The 20,420-nt window shown below is 38.1% G+C and overlaps 3 protein-coding genes across 4 annotated transcripts in view; 1 reads left to right on the forward strand and 2 right to left on the reverse strand.

Annotated features, from left to right (window-relative positions):
* Positions 1-2,901: 2,901 nt before the first annotated feature.
* LOC141815195 (putative membrane-associated kinase regulator 4) lies at positions 2,902-6,482 on the reverse strand. Its single transcript, XM_074703115.1, has 2 exons — positions 5,646-6,482; positions 2,902-2,985 (listed from the first exon to the last, which is right to left on the reverse strand). The coding sequence occupies exons 1-2, from the start codon at positions 6,480-6,482 to the stop codon at positions 2,902-2,904; spliced, it is 921 nt and encodes a 306-aa protein (XP_074559216.1).
* Positions 6,483-9,293: 2,811 nt separating this feature from the next.
* LOC141814160 (uncharacterized) lies at positions 9,294-9,879 on the reverse strand. The gene is made up of 2 exons (XM_074702115.1): positions 9,556-9,879; positions 9,294-9,473 (listed from the first exon to the last, which is right to left on the reverse strand). The coding sequence occupies exons 1-2, from the start codon at positions 9,877-9,879 to the stop codon at positions 9,294-9,296; spliced, it is 504 nt and encodes a 167-aa protein (XP_074558216.1).
* Positions 9,880-17,170: 7,291 nt separating this feature from the next.
* Positions 17,171-20,420, forward strand: part of LOC141814682 (phototropin-1A-like) — a 31,070-nt gene continuing 27,820 nt past the window's right edge. For both annotated transcript variants that reach the window (XM_074702622.1, XM_074702623.1), the window contains exons 1-7: positions 17,171-17,288; positions 17,398-17,501; positions 18,052-18,763; positions 18,995-19,177; positions 19,493-19,584; positions 19,684-19,963; positions 20,169-20,388. In XM_074702622.1, coding sequence (XP_074558723.1) covers positions 18,054-18,763; positions 18,995-19,177; positions 19,493-19,584; positions 19,684-19,963; positions 20,169-20,388 — 1,485 coding nt within the window. In that variant the 5' untranslated portion in view covers positions 17,171-17,288; positions 17,398-17,501; positions 18,052-18,053. The remainder of the gene's footprint in view (positions 17,289-17,397; positions 17,502-18,051; positions 18,764-18,994; positions 19,178-19,492; positions 19,585-19,683; positions 19,964-20,168; positions 20,389-20,420) is intronic.

Consider the following 20,420-nt stretch of genomic DNA (forward strand, 5'->3'; position numbering starts at 1 on the left):
AGAATCATTTTAACGTGATGTTCCGATTTTATCAATTAAAAAATAATTATACAGAGGGATTTAGTTGACATTCAGCAAACTATGGGCATTACGATCAAAGACGACCTGGAAACTATTTTTTTGATATAAAAAGGGGGATAAGTGATCCGACAGCTGTGATCAATTGGGGTTGAAACGTAACCAGATCGAGCCGCATAAGGTAGGTTTCTGGACGGGAATCCAGCCAGATTCATTAATAATGTACCACGTGGGATTGAGTCGGCTGCTGACAGACCAATTATTTATTGCAAATCTAAGAATCGTAAATTGCGTGACGAGTTACAAACGGATGCTTAACGGGATCAATTAATTATGCAAATTGCTTTTTCCACCTCCTTGACACGCACCCCCTTCCCCTCCTCTCTCTCTCTCCTATTCAAATGACATTTTTATTTTTTTTTTTTTTTATTTTACTTATATATATATATATATATTTTTTTTTTAATTTTAATTAATTTTTATTTAATTTTATTTTTAAATTAATTTTGTTTATTATTTTTTCATTAATACTTATATATATATTTTTTTAATTTTATTTAATTTTTATTTAGTTTTATTTTTAAATTAATTTTGTTTATTATTTTTTAAATTTTATTTAATTTTTATTTAGTTTTATTTCTTTAATCAATTTTGTTTATTATTTTTTATCAAATTTTTTTATTTTTTTATTTTATATAATTTTTAAATCAGAATCTCTTATTTTTTTAAATTACCTTCCTAATTTGATATTTAAAAAAGAATAAATTTTAAAAGAGAACTAGTCGACAAAAAATAAAATTTATATAAAATTGAAAAAAATATAATAAACAAAATTGATTAAAAATAAAACTAAATAAAATTTATATACAATTCAAAAAATAAAGTATTAATAAAAAATAATAAATAAAATTGATTAAAAAATAAAATTAAATAAAAATTAAATAAAATTGAAAAAAAATAATAAATTAAATTAATTAAAAATATATGAGAGTTATTTTTAAATAAAATTAATTAAAAATAAAACTAAATAAAAAATTTTAAAAATAATAAATAAATAAATAAATAAATAAAGATAGAAATGTCATTAGAATGAAAAAAAAGAGGAAGTGGGGGGGGGGGGGGGAGGAGTGCGGTGTCAGGGGTGTTCTTGCGTCACAAAATGTTTCAAATCCAAATGCTTGCAGTTACTTTCTACGGGCACAAACACAACGCTTGCAGTTAATTAGTCTCTAAACTGATCCATAAAATTTTTTTATCAATTATTAAAACGATAAACAATCTAACATCATATATTTTTTTTCCAAATTTCTTAAATATAATTAATATATTTTTGATGATATTTAAATATTTATTATCTAAAAAATTCATCCCACTTTTTAATATGCATCATAGCCCTAAAGACTATTCAAATATTCTTCCTTTGGTAAAAATGTAGGTCATCTTAGGACGGAAGAAGACATTGCCTTAACTTCATCTAGGTTTGACCTTTGTCCACTTCGATAACTTTACTTCGTCATAATCAACTCAACTATGCTCCAATAACATTCAAATATTCTTCCGAATAGTATTCAAGTGGTCTTATCTGTATTAACAACTGTAAAAAAAGCTACTGACAGTCATCTATCTGCATCCATATAAAACAAGAAGAGACGGGGAAAAGAATAATACAAATAAATATTATAAAAAAGAAAATAAATTTTAAATTAATTTATTCATGATAAAATTAAGAAAAAAATTAGATTAGAAAGTATTAAAATTTTACGGATCTATAATAAAATGAAAGAAATTAAGAATCTTTAAGAATAGAAAATTTTTAAATTGATGCATTTGTAATAAATAGAAATAAATTTAAAAAATATTTGAAATTGACATATACTTAGTAAATCAGATATTTAATTTTTGTTATTTGGTACTTAATTTTTTTATTTTAATAATGAATAGAGAATAATTATAATTCGTATTAAATTATTTTACTTTTTATTTAGAGTATTTATTCTAAAAGTCTAGAATTTTATATTTTAATTATTTTTAAATTAATATAAATTTTTAATTTACTATATGTGTGAAATTATTTCCTAATTTATTTTATTTTTAGTTTCTGAGTAGTTTCATAGTTCAAATTTGATGTTACATCAATTAGTATCAGAGTTAAATTATGATGGTTAATTATCTACATTATTCATTATTCTTTAATTTCAATTATGCTCGCATCCATAACTCATTTGCAATTCGAAAGTTAGCTTTTATTCACAACGCATTCGCAATTTAAAAACTAACATATTTCTTTAGATCGTTAATACTCTTTAGTTAGTGTGATTTTATTTTTTTTCATTATCATTGTTATGGCCGCCACAAGGAACAGACCGAGTGAAAGATTTAGAATTCGACATCCCACTTAACTACCAACTCAATGGTCAACCCGAGTCGATTCATCGATTCGGGATCCCGACGAGTCTCGAGTCCCTCTCACCATTGAACTCGGCTCGCCCTTAGAGCGCAAAGCCATCATCTCTCGATATCCGAATTAGTCTTGAGCCGAATCTCTAATCAAATTCTCTCGCATACTAACTCCTCCTACAAATATGAGACCTCTTAGTCGGCTCGGTGGCATCGCCGTTATTCGGACTCGGCTAGGGTTTAAGTCAAATGGCCTTTGCGGTGCCCTGCTTCATTACTTCCCATCATTTCTTTTGACAATCCCATAACTCCTAATTATAGTAGCCGCTCTGACACTCACGTGCGAAATGACACTTCACTCATATGCCAACGATGGGACTGTCATTCTGATCATTCCATTCTTTTTGATAAGATCATGATAAGTGATGAGACGTATTTCTTAATTAAGATGTGATGTATCGTTTAATTAGGATGAGATGTGACATCTTACTCAGGTATATAAAGACCACTCCTCTCCGTGATCAGGTACGCATGCCCACGCGCACACAAACCCTCTTCTTCTTCTTCTTCTTTTTCCTTCCTCGCTTGCTGACTTAGGCATCGGAGTGGTCGCGCCAGGGCACCTCCTGACTTTCCTTCTCACGATTGTGCCAGTTGCAAGCTCTGGAGGTTCGAGTGCAGGCTCTAGAGGTTCGGCAGCCCCTCTCCATTCGACTTCGCTCCACCCCAGTGTAGAGAAGTTGATGATCCATCCAGAAGCGAATCTCAACAGGAACAATCATTTTCTCCATAGCATCTATCTACTTTCATATTTATTTTTATAATTTTTCCACCATCATTATTATTTTTTTTATTTTCATGTGTTCTCATATTTTAATCAGAATCTTATACTTTATCATCATCTTTATGCATCTTCGTCGTTTTTGTCATCGGCATCGCTGACCTTGTCAATAAAATCAAGCAAAAAAATTCAAGGAAAAAAGAGAGAGAGAGAAAAGTGAGGGGGAAAAGAAAGAAAATTAAAAACGTGAGGGAAAAAGAGAGAGAGAGAAAGAATGAGTGAGAAAAAAAGAGTGAACAAAAACAAAGGAAAAAAAATTATTGCTGAAAAAAAAGCAACTTATATAGTAAATTTTATATTGTTTTCAGCTGATAAAAATCTTTAAAAATTTTAATTGTGCTTTCAAATTTTAATTTGTTAGAAAATAATTATCTCTTCTATATTCAATAAATTAAGAACAAATTGAGTATCTTCATCCATTAAAGTTCAAGTAGCGCCGGTTCAAGCATAGATCTATGCCTAGGGCCTCAATTTATTGGGGCCCTAAATTTTTTTATTTTTTTATATTTATTTTTTTAAAAAAATATTCACTTTAATTTAAGATCAATTTAAAAAATTATATATTTTAAATTTTAGATTATTCTAATTTTATTTGTTGTTTTTTTAAAAAAATTGGGTAAAAAAACTGAAATATGAAAACTTTTACATATCGTCATTCTCAACAAAAAGGAAGGAAAACATAAGTTGTGTTGTGTTGGCAAGATCTGATTATGGAGATGGAAGGAACCAGGAAAAAAAGCATGCACATTGTTGCACTGCACACATTATGAAACAGATGATATGTGTATATTATAAATACACAATTGCTGCTCTGGTACTCCAATAACCATCAGTATATATCAAACACAGAAAAGAAACAAATTATATACCTCAATGATGTTTGATGATCAATCTCTTCAACCTGAGCTCGCAATATCTGCTCCAAATCACAAGCAATTGGAAATTGAAGAGGAACAAACAATAGTCCTGACCTTGTACATGCACTACACAAAATATACACATCCCTTTTAATGAACCTGATTTCAAATCCTGAAGTTCCTCTAGTTCTTCTCTCGAACTAAGATCACCTAAGCCAAACTAAAATATTCATCTTGAATTCGATCTCTGTTTTTTTTTTTTTTTAACTGAATCTAACTCAACCAACGTGCACTGTCCAATTCTCTCCAGTTCATCTTGTTGTCTTAGGGATCAAACTGGATGAGGTAATAATCTGCCATGGGTATGGAGTCTTGTTCTGCTTCTTTAAGGGATGCTCGCCCTAAACAGGAAGGGAAGCAAAAGGAATAGCAACCTCTGTCAAGAGATCTGCACAGTGAGGGAACTACTGCAAAGAAAATCTTGATATATTTGTATGAAGTTTGATGAACTTTAAATTTCTGAATTCTGAATATAAGAATAAATGAAATTTTGAGTCAAATGCAATTCATTATTTATACCAGTTAATCCTAATAAATAAAGATTTGATAGATCCTAGTGAATGCCCATGGTCTCATAGTTTAGTGGAGATCTGGACATCAGAATATTAGTAGTGTTTTTTTTTCTTTTGAAAAGATCATTATAGGTTGTGATGTGAGAACCTTGAAATACTGAAAGTGAGTTAGCATCCTCTTTTGGGCAGTGTTGCACAGCCCTAATTCTGCTAAATTCTGTAACTTGACTTTCAGTTTGTAGATATTCACATTTTTTACTTGACTTTGTAGATTAGACTGCTTAGCGCACCTTTAACTATGAAATGGATTCTCATACTCAAAAAACACCTTTCTGTTTTAATCCTTTTACTCAACAGGAAGAACACTGTGATGCATTAGATTAGATTGCATTATTTATTATAGATGCAAAAGCGACTTCATTGTTTGATCCTCTTCGTTGTCCACCAACCCTGGCTTCAAGTGCTCAACAATATCAGTTGGATGGGGTACCTTTCTTTCTTCCACTTTGATCATGACAACCCTTTCAGTGACATGTTTGCTTAATTTCAGGTTTATTTGTCTCCACGTTATATTTTATATACATATATATTGATCTACTACTTTCTAGCCAAGGAATCAGATTGCCCTTGGGTTAGTTCAGCAAATGATTTTTCATAAGCAAATGATTATTCATTTTTAGTTTGTATTCTTAGCTTGTAAGGACATGCAAATAGCTTCATGTGACTTTATTAAACACTTTCTTTTATATTGAGTTCTTAAAGATTTACTTCTGTAGATATCAACGTTATTATGAACCTTGCACTTTGAATCAGATGGAAGGTACACTTCATCTTTCATTTTCATTGAATGCTCAAGAACAGGCACAAAGTCACAGTGCAATTTCATTTCTTTCATTCAAGTGCAGACTACATCATTGATGTTCCTCACCACTCCCTCCAAAATCAAAGCTTGTCATGATCACAATCTGGGGAAATCTTGGTAACATTAAGCAAACAAAATCCAACATCACTTGCACTCTTCCTCGAAGAATCCTTTTGCTGAGACTTCTTGCAATAAGCAATTGCTCCTTGGATCGACCTCTCCACATCCGAGTTCACGCTGCTGCTTCTCTTCAGCACCGATTGCCCACTAAGTTCCGTCGAATTCGCGCTCGAGAAGGATGATGACTTAGACCAGTTGCGTGATGATGAGCTCGAAGACTTCGTCGACGACAACCAGTTACTTGAACTCGAAAAGGATCTCCTATGGCCATGCTTTTGTTCTTCCATGAGTTTACCTTTGCTTTTGGAGCACTCCTTAACTTTAGAAAGCCAAGGCTTGTGGAACAAAGACTTGAGATATGTTCTTGAAGCTTTGAGCTTAGAACCAAGTGTGGCAGCTTCTCTAACGGCCTTGAGCTTCTGGCTCCATGACTTCTTGGAATGTGGTCTGATGACGAGCTCTTCCGAGCACTCATGGAACAAGTCCTCGAGCCCGATCTCTTTGCCGACGAAGCAAGAAGCGGCAGGGGAGGCATTGCACGACATGTATGGAGTTGTCGTGGCACTCGTCTTGGGGCTTCTCGTGGCCTTCTTTTCTTCAATCTGATCTCGCACCAAATCTTCCAAGAGGGACGGAATCAGGTGGAGAGGAAGCAGTTTGCCTCTGTAGAAGAGCTCGTCTGCAGGGGATGCCTTGGGTTTCTCAGTGTCGTCTAGATTGGAACTCATTTGAAATTCGAATTCAATCGGGGAAGAAGAGTTGAATTCCATGTCAATGTAGCCTTCTTCTGCCATTAACGATTCTTCTATCGCCATGGAAGCAAGCTAACAAGGCTTGGATTCTGAGTCAAGAATGAACAGCCTTTATAGATGGAGCAAGGATATCTCCATGAGAAAGCCAACTATTTTTTTATCAGTCATGAACACTTTGTCTCGCCCACTAAACGTGAAGAAAAGCCAAAGTAGAAGTTGTGATGAACCACCTCTCACTCTCTCAAACTCAAATTGGCATTCATAATTCATTTCCTTCATATTTTGAAAACTATTAAGTGCGAGCTAGCTCCAACGTCCCCAAAACCTGGGATTTTAGTGACGCAAAAACAGTACAGCAGAATCTATTTGATCAATGGAAACCGTACTGCATAATTAAGCATTCATATTGAGCAGAAGTAATCAAAGACGGAGCATAGCTTAAGTTGGTTACGATGAAACAGACTTACAAAAAAGAACAAGGGTTTAAATCTCGACGAAGCCGAGCAATATCCTCCTCCGTTATGACCACCTATAGTTTCTCGATTTACTTCCTCACATATGGTTGTGAGGTTGACCGTATAAAACTGCTGGAGTGACGGATTCCACTTTTTGCAGAACCAAATATGCCCCTAGGATATAGCTGAATTAGTTACGATAGAGTAGAGTTGTAAAAGAGAGCAAATGTTCGAATCTCGACGAAACCGAGATAATGCCCTTATGTGTCGTGGTCAATTACAGTTTCTCAATTTACTTTTTCATAGATGTCGTGAGGCCGACCATATAAAGGCGCTGAGATAACGAATTTTATCTTTTTGTAAAAAAAATAACCAAAAACTTATTAAGGCATATTCTTCTTACAACTGATAAAAAGGAAACAAAGAATATTTTTGTCGCTCATAATTAAACAAGATTTACTTAGAAAATATTTTTATTATCTAATGGGCCATCAGAAAGCTGCCATTAATTGATTTTATATGATTTGTTGTCTGCTACCGGATAAAAAGCTAATGTAATCATCATATCCTCCATCAGGTATTGGCAAACAAGCAGGCCAACCTTGCTCTGTTCGGATCGTACGGCTTGAATAGCCTGCCTGACTCAATATGAAATCTGGTATCACATTTTTATTAAACTACACTTTTAACTGTTGTGCTGCACTAATCAATCAACTTGTCACTTGTTCCATCCTCTAAATCCTTGACATTACAATGAATCAAATTGCATGCTTAGAAGATTAAATCAAATTGCTTTCGCCTTTCGTCAAGATAAATTTAATTGAATTATAGTGACTAATTAAGTTATCATGATGAATTAAATTATAAGTACGTGAATTATATTTGATTAAAACAAGTAACGGTGTGTTTAATATGGGAAGATCTAAATTGTTCTTTGGACTTAATTTCTTTCTTTGTCATGACTATATAAGTCAAGTTGTGATATGAAAAAATATATCAAGAGAAAAAAAATTATAGTTCTTCCTTATATACTTGTTCCTATATATGAGAATACAATCTATCAAGCCAACGAAAGAAGCAATTGTTGAGGGGGCTTCGAGGGTGAAGAAAGACGTCTAAGCTCTCTGTAAAACTCAATCAGAGGTTAGAATGGACGTTGAAGTTGGATTCGATGGGATTATTCTGACGCTCAAGTTAGCACAAAGACGGAAGAAAGGTATAGCAAATAATGGAATAGTAGGGGAGTTTGGATATGTTTATGTGCGAATACTTGTGCTTGTAGAAGCAGACGACTTTTAAAGAGTTGTGACTATGGCCACAAGTGACTCACATATTTGTCCATGTCTTATGAGAGAAACGACTACGTTGTCCAAGTCTTTTGAGAGAAACAATTGCATTGCCCACATTTTACGAGAGAAATGACTGTGTTATCTATTTTCTCAAAAAAAAAATACTGTAGACCACATATAGATCCCACCCCAAGGCCACCGAGTTGATGGGATCTAACGAGCCGAGCAAGCGGAGTTGGGTGATCATGTAGGAGTCGAATGACCAAGGAGTCGGAGTCGGGTGGCCGAGCTAAGCGAGTTTGACGAATCAGGTCTAGAGCAGTCAAGTGACCAAGAAGTCGGAGTCAGATGGCCGAGCTAAAAGAGCCGGTGACTAGCCTAGGGAGCTCGAGTTTGAGAGGGATCGAGCGGCTAAGTTGAAAAGTCGGATCTAGTAGAGTCGGATGGACCAACCCAAAAGGATTGGGTGGACCGAATTGGAGGAATCAGTGGCACTTTGACCTCCGCCTCCATTTGGCCCTTTACCTATTGACTTAACCTTAATTATAACCTTGATTCTGCTGCCTGGAAATTTCTCTATTCCACCGCATCATGCTCCTCCTCCATTCTCAAATATCATATCCCCGCCCTCAATTTCTTCTTCTGCTGGTGCGCATGCACTCATTCTGCAGCCTTCGCCCATGGTCTCTCAATCTATGGCTTCATTATTTCATGAGTCTTATTCATTGCACCGAGATCACGAGATATGAGATAACAATGTTTAATTTTTCCAACTAGAGATTTGAGATAACAATATGCAGAATGAGAGAAATTTAAAAAGCACCAACGCAATTGTTTCCTTCCTTTTCAGCTTTTCCACCTAGTTTTGAACTGAAACATTAAGACACCTCTTTCTCTTTCTCATTCTCAGTGTCTCTTTGGTTTCCATTGACATGCACTGTTTTTTTTTTGTTTGTTTATTTTCCTTTTGAATATCTCTAAATATGAAAGTTAATAGGTTTATTAATTAATTAACGAAAAAAACTAATACTAATTGGATTAAAAAAAAACTAACAATGAAGAAACAGTGACGATAATATTAATTTGTTGGTTGACGTGGTGCGAGACGAGAACTTGGACGAGCAGTATAGTCATCGATCCTTCATGCCCGTGCTCGTGGTGGGGAACAGATCCAGTGTCTTGAGCGGAGGCTTGAAGCAACCCGTTCTGGCGGCCAAGCAGCTGCTGCCGGTCGGCGTATAATTATAACTTGGTTCTTCTTCTTCTTGGAGCGCTTGATCTGATGCCTCCAACTCCAATTGGACGTGGCCCTACGTTCATATATCAAATCAAAGATATTAACAGTCCATTTAGCAAGTAGATAAGTTCCAGAAATGAGTGGAAACCAAAAACCTGGTAATTGGGGAAGCTTGCTTGTGGAGTTTGATTGTTAAGTTGAAGAACGGGAGTAGTAGAAGAGCCTTCTGACCGGGGAAGAAGATCAACTTGGTGTTGCCGGCCGAGTCGCCTGTGTAGTTTCTCTCGCTCCCTTGCCTTGTGATTTTGGAACCAGTAGAAGACATTCTTCCCCTCGATCTTGCCATAGAGGGAAAGATATGCGGTTATCTGTTGTATTTGTGGGGCACTTGGAGTTCTGATGCCGTTCCTGTACATCGCCTCCAGTATCATTAGCTGCTCTGCTGTTGGACACCACCTTGTTGAAGGAGTCTGAGGCATGGTGGCATCTACTAGCTCGATCCTTAAAATCTCTATATATCTGTAGATTTTGAGTTATATATATAGAGAGAGGGAGGTCAGCTAGAAAGGGAAACTTAGCAAGGGATAGCTAGGGAGGAAGGGACAAAAGACATTCGAGAAGGAGACCTTGGAGATCGATGCTATATATATATATCTAGTGATGAGGAATGGAAAAGAAAGAGAGAATTCTATCATACTTCTGATCGATGTTATGAGACATATCATTACTCAGGCTCAGGCATTCATTGAAAGAGAGTTGAATGCATCCAGCTTTTCATTGAACTTTTGCCTCTCTCTTTTCCTTGATTTTAAGTTCTTAATTCATGTCCTTTTTTCTGCTCATGCATGAAGGAGAGCTAGAGAGAGGTGGCCTTAGTTGGAGCTAGGGAATAAAGTATAGAAAAAACATGAGTATATTTTAATTTATCATATTATGGAAGACATATATATATAAACCTATTCAATTGCAGCAAGCTGTAAAGCTCGAGTACTGCTGTAAGTATGTCGATTCTTACTTCTTAGCTGCGGGTGTATTAATTGAAACATGGATCTCAAGATATATATGCATGGTTTTATGGAGTTACGTATGCATGACTAGATGCCAGTCTGCATGATTGTAGCAGACCACGACAACGATAAGGAATTAAAAGTAATTACTCAAGTTCTTTGGGTCACCAACCAACTGCACATGAATTAACAGCCTGCAAAGTTAAGTGCATGCTTTCAATCTCTGCTACTTTAACTTGAATGTCACCATGCATGCATATTATATTCATTTCTAAGCATTACTGAATTAAATCACTAGCTAGCTATGATCGAATTGAATATGAATACAATATTTATGTGAACCCGATCGTGTGGATTGGCTATCCTTCTCGATCCGCAGGGAGTCGTAAAATGGATTAAGGGAGTATGATAAAATTTTCTTGGCCAAAATGAAATTTGTTTTAGTTGCTCTTTCTTCCAATTTATTATGGTTATATTGTGCTCGGAGCCTAAACAGGTCGATGTGGGGCTGTACGCGTGGTACTTCGTGCATACTCTCACTCTCTCTTTGTGCATGATGCAAGTTCTATAGGTAACGTGGCTCCCTCTAGAATAAAACTCAAGAGTCAAATGAGAATCAAAGTTCACATTGAACTTGCAAGACTACTTAACATGAATTCGGAAGAACTGACCCCACTAGGGCGAGGTAGATGTCGCCTTTGACTCGGACCACACATCAGTCTCGGCGTGGGCTCGATATCTTTGACATCATTGGGGCCACTAAAAAAGTCTCATCTCGGCCAATCTCCTCTTGATCATCTCGGGCCCGAGTCTCGTCTTGTCTTGGACCTCACTTGGTCCTCTAAAGCAGTCTTGACCTCAGATCTACCTTAGTTTTGTCATCTCGGTCTTGACCCTCTCGATCTCGGCCCTCTCGATCTTGGCCATCTCATCTCGGCTAGACCATCTCAGCTACTCTGTCTTGGGATCCACTTTTACGTTTCCTGTGAACCACTGTCTTATATGAACCTACTAGGGGGAACGCAAATCTAATATTCTCATGGACGACATGCAGCGGTCCAAGAATAATAGGCGGTTATGAGGTTACAAATCTGGTCACCTCAGATATCCCTTTTTCTATATATCAAGTCAAAAGGAAATGACTGTTGGATTTGATCCCCTCATAGGTTTAATTTCTATAATGGCATCATCTCGTCCTACATGGAGATGCCCTTAGCAAGCTATATATAAAAAACTTTACACACAGTCTTATTCCAGGTTCAAATTTAGAAATCCTTCTATCATCGTCTTCTTTTCTGTCTACATTTCATCCCTTCTGAAGAATCTTAATTTGAACGTCGAAGTGACTTGCTAGAACTCTTCGACATCAGTCTAACCTCTTTTTGAAGTGCATTTCAGATTCTCATTATCTTCCCCATCGAGCTCATCTAAGAGATCGTACATGCTGAACTATAATTCGTTAATTGATAGTTTGATCGTCCACAGTATTTGATCGGAACAGTGCAATAATGGTGCATGCCTCAATGAAGTATTGATAAGTAGTCATTTTTAGACCTGTTGGATTAATGACCGAATAAGATGATATATTAAGGGAGGATAATTTCCTTCTAATTCGATGGAGGATTCGATATCTGATCCGAATAGAAAAGGTACGGAAGATTTTTTTTCACTTGATTAAATAATTAGATAGTCTGGTATAGGAATTTTTGAATATGGGTATGGAGACATATCTAGTAAAATTATCAATACCTGACCGAATATCCGATTAAATTATATATATATATATATTCATTAATTATTTTTTTCTTTCATTTCATGGGCAATCAATTAAAAAAATTAAAAAATATAAAAATGATATTCTCCTTCTTCTCTTTCTTAGTTAATTAATATTCTAATATGCTTTTGTTAAATGACGGTAATTATATGAAATAAAAAAATATTAATATAGAAGATGCTCGATCCTCTGATGGGTATGAAGATGAGGATGAATATCCAAGATGAGGATGGATATCCAATCCTCTTATGGGCATAGAGATGAGGATGAAAGTTGAATATCGGATGAGGGTGAGAGGATGGGGATGAAAGTTGAATACCCGATGAGGATGGAGATCGATGGAGAATATAGACTCAACATCTCCTTTTGGTGTAAAAAAAAATTGCATGGTCCAAGAGAGGCTTTACCGCTATTTGGTTGATCCACATATTAATTATCTCACTCACCTCAGGGGCTATGGTGCAATGATAAGAGATAGAACGGACTCCTTAGGCAACGAGGATTCAAATCTCACATAGGGTATATTACACTTGAAAAGTTTGAAAAACTTGTGACGTTGGACCGTTCGTCAAAATTCATCTGCGCTTCTCAATTTATCTTGATAGTTGATGAAAAAATTTTATAGAATTGAATCGGTCACCTTTCAGATTAACCGAATCATTTGAGGGGGCTAAGATTAGAGAGCATGTCATATTCCAACAACATGAGCCCCTGTTCATGTAATTCTTAGCCAAGGGATCTGCATGTAAGATTTGTTGGCAAGTCACTTTGATATATCATTTGGCTATGTATAATAAGTCGATTAATAGCTAAATAAAACTCGACACTAGATTTAGAAATTTACTATATCGTGTTTATATAAGTAGACAACTGATGCACGTTGGATAGATCAGCCATAAAGGAATTTTAGAAAAAATTACAATCATGGTCCATTGGATTCGATCAAGGCTTATTAATTGATATTGATTACCAATTATAACCGTCAATTTAAGTTGGGTTCGTTGGATAAATCTATCCTGTCAAATAATTTAGACGGATTGGATTTAAATTTCATCAACTCATTTAATTTTAAGGTGGATTCAGATATGTCAACTTGCCTACGCTCGCAACCCGTGTGGATTGGTTCATGGCGGGAGCCTGCGGATTTAGAAAACTTTTTTTTAATTAAAAATTAGAATAGAAAACTCAATGGACTAGTAAACTTGATTTGTCTAAACCGTAATTTAGATTTATAATTTTCAACTTGAGCAATTTAAGCTATAATCTAAACTTAAAATTTTTATATATTTTTTATTTTTTGACGACCTGTCGGTTGACTCACCTAATCTGCAATCCGCCTTGAGTTTGGTTGGATTGGAGATTTTCCAACCCATCAAGTTGGTGAGCCGGTCAGTCCCAGGCCCATATGAAGGGTTAATGGTGATATATTAATTAACTGATGAGTGTTGTGTTAGTAAGATCATGTAAATGAAGCAGCCCTCGCCGTATGGTTGAGTTGGTTAATATGGGACAGACTTGCTAAAGTGAACAAGCAGGATCGGATCTCAACGAAGTCGAGACAATACCCTCCCCATAGTAGTCAACTGTAGTTTTGTGATTTACCTTCTCAAAGATGATCGCGAAATTAATCGTGTAGAACCATTGAGATAACAGATTCTACTTTTTGCTGACGTGTAAATGAAGCAATTAGCAAGAAAAGCTTTAAAATATGGTCTAGAGACCACAAATAAAAAACACATAAGAAGACAACAAATTGATTATTTCATCTTACACTATTTTTGAGTCTCATTATAAAAACTCTACCTCTATTGTAAACATCCTATATCTACTACAACGATCAGTAATAGATTTCTTCACCTCTTGCACTGATTTATTTAAAAAAATAAAATATAGAGGATTTCAAGAATGATTTAATGGTTCATAGATCATGTAGAGTCTATGGACTGGCAAACCGCATAAATTACTTGTATAATTATGGTGTGGTATGTACGTTATTTCATTTTATCCTTGTACTATTAATTTATTTTGTAACCTTCTTGGAATCAAAAATGAAAAAGAATTTTTATTTACAAATTCACCTCCTCCTATCTAACGTTCACCTCTCTATCATCATAATCTTGCATCAATAATCTTCCCTATTCCTATTTATGGCATTAGAGGACCCTAAACGTCGTCGACCTTTTATAAATTCAAATTAACACTATGTAATTATGAGACTGAATTAGTTGATAAATTATGATTTAGGACATATATTCTCCTACTGAAGCTTTCACAATTAAGTCGATAGTTAGTCTGTTCCCTACCTACCTATCCTACATTATTACACTTATGTCGTAATCTTGCATAACTCTTATGCCTCTCTGACTTCACCCTCCTTGGTCTAACCTATTGAGCCACCAAATGCATGTAAGCTTTTCGGGTTTGCTTCTTGTTGTCGTGCGTGTTCATACTCAATGCTCCATACTTTAAAGCCTAACTTGTTTCAAGTTCAGGCCCGGCTCTAGGCATAGGCCGGTAAGGCCTGTGCCTAGGGCCCAATTTTAATTGGGGCCCACTGGTTAGGGTATTTAGGGTTAAAGGAGGGTTGAATTATTGGATTTAACCCGGAAGAAAGCCCCGATCCGCATCCGCTGTCCCTTCGCATTCTCGCCGCCTCTTCAAAACCCGATGGCCCGATCGCGGATCGCCTCTTCATCTCCCCTTTCTTCGAGACTTCGATGCAGGCGAAACGCCGAAACCGCGATCATCTCCCTCCCCTGTCCTTCGAGGCTTCGACGCAGGCGGCAGGCGAAACCGCGATCATCTCCCTCCCCTGTCCTTCGAGGCTTCGACGCAGGCGGCAGGCGAAACCGCGATCATCTCCCCTGTCCTCGCGAAGCACCGCCGGCTTGCTGCCTCATTTCTCGCGAAGCACCGCCGGCTCGCCGCCGCCCCATTTCTCGCGAAGCAGCGCCGGCTCGCCGGCCGCCGCCCCATTTCTGATTTCTCGCGAAGCACCGCCGGGCGCCGGATCGCCGCCCCATTTCTCGCGAAGCAGCGAGCGAAGCAGCGCCGCCCCATTTCTCGCGAAGCAGCCCCCATTTCATTTTCTCGCGAAGCAGCAGGTTGGGCGTCGGACTCGTCCGTCGGATCCGGACCATCCGGTAGTTTCTCTTGCATTCTCGCCGCCCGGCCCACCCCATTTCTCGCGAAGCACGAGCCATCCGGTTGTTTCTCTTGGATTCTCGCCATTGTCGCCATTCTCGCCATTTCTCGCGAAGCACGACCCATTTCTCGCGAAGCACGAGCCATCCGGTTGTTTCTCTTGGATTCTCTTGGATCCGGACCATCCGATTGTTTCTCTTGGATTCTCGACATTTATATAAAAAATTATTTTTAAAATTAATATTTTAATTTATTTTAAAAAATTTTTAAACCCACCATATATTGTCGGTCTCAAGTCCGAATTAAAAAGGATGAGAGAAAATTTTTTAAAATAATAACAATCATTTTTTTAAAAAAAATTCGCCTAGGATCTCCCGTAGGCTTGAGCCGCCCCTGTTCAAGTTATTAAGCTATCAAATGCATTCAAGATATAAAAAACATATATTGAATTGAAATTACAATTGAAATTAATTTCAAATTTACTTGTCAGATGATCTGAACTATAATTATAAATTACCAAACTGATATAAACCTCACTATAAAAAAAATGAATTTAGTGATGAAATTTAGAAACAAAAATAAGACATTACAAATCTGAAGTAAAATTAGGGATAAAAATTAAATTGTCTCGATAATGAAATTAGCAATAAAAAAAATTGGCCATCGCAACATTAACAATAACAAAATTATCTCTTCTGACAGAATCTTTATTTAGGGATATTCTTTTTAATTGAGATAAGACAGTTCTTCATTATTCTCTTTCATACACCTATATATTTCCCCTTCATTTTAGAGAGACAAGTATGCACGCATACTCATAAATTCACTCACGCTCCTTCTCTTTCATGAGAAAGTTGACTTGAACATCGGAGCGGTTGAGTTATGACACCTCTGGCTTCCGTTCTCAATTTCTTCCCTCTTACCGTGCAGGTCTCAGCGGTGCTTCAGAATTCTCCAGCATCGTCCTTCTCTGTCCATTGGTATCACCTTGACCGTTCATTTCTAAGTCAAGAGACCGATGACTCATCTTAGAAGATGATCTCAGGTCAACAAGGAACAAATATAATCACCTTTTGTTATGACGAGTAAATCAAACTGAAAAATCAGTGGCTGAGCAGCCCTGATTTATCTTTGTCAGTTCTCTTGTTTGGAACCGCCACTGTTTCAGTTATCGAGAGCGTGGCCAGGTTCTGAGCAAATTCCATCTCTCTTATTATTTTCTTCGATATACTTTTTCCTTTACCAGTGTGTGACAAAGCAGATCCAACAGGTGCTCGATGAATTAAACGGCCCGGCGAATCTGAAGGCAAGCCTAAGTCACTGCTGACGTCTCAACGGCCCGGCGACGCGAGCCCCGACCGCTGTCACGTGAATCGACTTGATTTGGATATCGAACCGAACCATCGAGATTCAAGAACGCAATTATTGGCGATCCCTCGCTAAGCCGCTGCTCCATTTAATGACAAACTGGGTAAATATTTTGTCCTGCGAGCCTCGACACCCGACCCACGGCGAACGTGGCTCGGGTTGTCTTCAGGCATTTCGAGCGCGTAGCTGTCGAAGATAATGTCGCTGGGTATGCTCGCCCATTTATTTCCTCCTCATTTGTTTTTGCCTCGACGCCACGTCGCCACAGAGCAGGGGGAAGGAGGCCGAGTCCGCCCGCCGGAGGGCGACGGCGACGGCGACTCGGTTGAAGAAGTTGGGCATCGGTGAAAGACACACAGGTGGGGGCTGGGTGGGCCCCAGGGCCACGTGGCGAGAGCTCAGCCTCGTGTCTGCATAGATCTTCCCAACGGATCACAATGAAAATGCAGTGTCTGCATGCGGCAAGCGTGCATGGGTCAGATGGCGAGCGATCAGTGATCGTCCCCGACAGATTGGCACTGCAGCCTCATCTCGGATAAGGAGGCTAATTCTGCTGCTCCCTGCTGTTCTCTGCTCGTCCCATGCTCAAAGCCATGTGATCTTTTTCTCGATCGCTTCTCTCAACCCCCCTTTTTTTTAAAGGAAAAAAATAGAAAACTGGCAGCTTCTGCTCCCCAATCATTCTTCCTCTTCCACTTTTGCAGATTTTAAGCGCAGTCGCTTCAGTCGAAAAAGATCGCCTGTTAAGCTTCAGAGAGCAGAAAGGCAGCTCTGCTTCAGAGTTCACCGAGCTAGACAACCCGTTCAGGTGCTCGATTTCTTTCTCTGTTCATGTTCCCGTGATTTCGATTGCCTGAATGTTGATCTCCCACCACAAAAAATAAACATTTATGTTCAATAAGTTTATGCGATCGGAAAGAAAATGAAGTGACTACTGATGCATGGTTCTTATTCTTAAGAAAGTATTGCCCTTTTCATCTTTGGGACTTTCTTCCTCGTGCCTGCTGCTGCTGTTGCTAACGACGTTGATAGTTCAGTGGTTTCTAACAATATTTAACTGTCTGTACTTAGTTTTTCATAAAAGGTAAGAGGTACTGCTATAAAATTAAACTACACTATAATTATATTTTAGAATTATGATGTAGCCATTAACAAGTGACTCACCAATAATAGGACCTTCAAGGGATACAAAAAAATATAAGAATTTTCTAATAAAATATCTTAAAAATGAATTTCTGTTTATTTGGTGTAAGATGTTGATCGATCTCTGAGCACAAGGACTACTGTTTATAGCTGATTTATTCCTTACTACTGCTACTGAATTTATCACCTTTTAATAATATGTAATTTTATTTCAGGAATGGAGGATAAGTACCCGGCGACACGACCCGCGGTTATACCTAGTCTGCCACGTGACTCTCGTGGGTCCCTCGAGGTCTTCAACCCCACCAGCTTCGCCGCTCGGGCCCAAGCCAAGAGCCCGACTCCCCCCTTCGCCACCTGGCAACCCCGCTCCGACCCGCCGTTTCATCCGCAATCGCACCTCGCGTCCGCCGAGGACGACGACATCATCCGCCCATGGTTGGCCCTGCCCTCCGGGCCAACGGCGGTGCCGCCGGTGCCGCCGCATCAGCACTACTCCGAGACCGTGTCTGTCACCAAAAAGGCTTCTTCCTCGTCGTCCTCAACCGCCGATGTCGGCTCGGCAGCTCAGCGGGCGGCGGAGTGGGGCTTGGTTCTGAAGACCGACGAGGAGACGGGGAGGCCGCAGGGAGTCGGGGTGCGAAGGTCGGGCGACGAAATCGGGAAGGGTGGCCCGCAGAGGGTCTCTGACGGGGGTTCATATCGGAACTCTGAGGATTCGGATGCGTTGGGGCAAGACTCTGGCGGAGGGAAAGAGAAGGGAGGGATCCCTAGGGTGTCGGAGGAGCTCCGAGAGGCGCTCTCCGCCTTCCAGCAGACGTTCGTAGTGTCCGACGCTACGAAGCCTGACTATCCCATCATGTACGCGAGCGCCGGATTCTTCAACATGACTGGCTACCTCGCCAAAGAAGTCATTGGCCGAAATTGGTATGCAAAATTTGGAACCAAATCATAATATGAAGTTACGTTATAGGTTTTCTTAGACGCATTCACACACACACAGGCAAGCGTGTGTGTCAGTGCGTGTGAAGCGCCTTGCTCATGGCCCAGCTACTCCAAAATATCTTTTTAGGCTTTTTATTGTTTTTTTTCTCAATTTGATCGACGAATATTAAGAGTTGAACTTACAATTCTTCTGTTTGCTTGACTTTTTGACAGTCGCTTCTTGCAAGGTGCTGGAACTGATCCATCAGAGATTGCAAAAATAAGGGAAACGCTGTCAGCTGGTACAAATTATTGTGGTCGTATATTGAATTACAAGAAGGATGGTACACCATTTTGGAATCTTTTAACTATTGCTCCCATCAAAGATGAGGAAGGGAACACCCTCAAGTTGATTGGGTATGATACTGATAAAAACGTTGCTCTTCCTATTATGATTATGAGAATACAAAGATCATCTTCAACCAAAAAGAGGGGGAAAAAAACAAGAACCATTCCTGTTATTCAATTGTGTCAGACAATACCCATAGCTATCATCCAACCTGAATCATATATCATTCCTTCGGCTACAGTGTTGCTTACTTAATAAATGAATTGATATTGAATCTTGTATATCCTTGGACTGCAACTCCAAGTCTATAATGATTTTGCAAAGTGATTTATACCCTCTGTAGATGCTCTCTTACAACTGTTTTTTTAAATTATTGTTTGCAGGATGCAAGTGGAAGTTAGCAAGTACACAGAAGGATCTAAGGAAACAATGGTACGGCCCAATGGATTACCAGAGTCCTTGATTCGTTATGATGGTAATGAGCCATTTCTGTATATAAAGTACATTGAAACTTTCAATTCCAGTTTGTAAATTAACTTCTAGACATGTTTACTCACATAAACAAACCTTACAGCTAGGCAAAAAGATAGAGCTTGCAGTTCAGTTTCTGATTTATTAATGGCCGTAAAGGATCCAAGCAGACTTTCAGAATCAAGAAATTACACTTATATGAGGAAATCTGAAGGTGGTGGACAACCTGTGGCATCTGAAGTTCCTGAAAGGAGGAAGTCAGAAAATACAACTTCAGTTAGGCGCAATTCACGTGGTGAAACAAGAATCTCAATGCATAAAATTTCTGAACTCCCTGAAGCTACAACAAAATCAAGAAAGTCAGGACTAATGTCCTTCATGGGGTAGGTTATAATGTGGTATATCTTTCAGAAGAATATACTTATAATTGTGGCCAACTCAATTGAATAATCACCCTACAAGATCTATTTTCTCTTCCGGCATCCTGTAAGACACCACTATTATATTACTGGTCTCATTATAGCAACAGAGAAAAATAACAAACGGAATAAATAACTTCATTTATATCTTTCATTTTCTTGGTTGCAGACTTATTGGCTTAGGTCATGGAAATGATGAAAAGCATGACCATGCCGTAGCTATTGTGGAGGAAGAACTATTGATGGAAAGTGATGATGAAAGGCCAGAGAGTTTTGATGATAAGGAAAGAAAAAGGGAGATGAGACGGGGCATTGATCTTGCTACAACCCTAGAACGCATTGAGAAGAACTTTGTGATTACTGATCCACGGCTTCCTGATAATCCTATTGTAAGATTCTAGTACTTTTCATATTAGCTGCA

Source organism: Curcuma longa, chromosome 21 (assembly GCF_044706935.1).
Source record: "Curcuma longa cultivar G26 ecotype Majalengka, Jawa Barat chromosome 21, ITB_CL_G26_1.1, whole genome shotgun sequence".
NCBI classification, from domain to species: Eukaryota; Viridiplantae; Streptophyta; class Magnoliopsida; order Zingiberales; family Zingiberaceae; genus Curcuma; species Curcuma longa.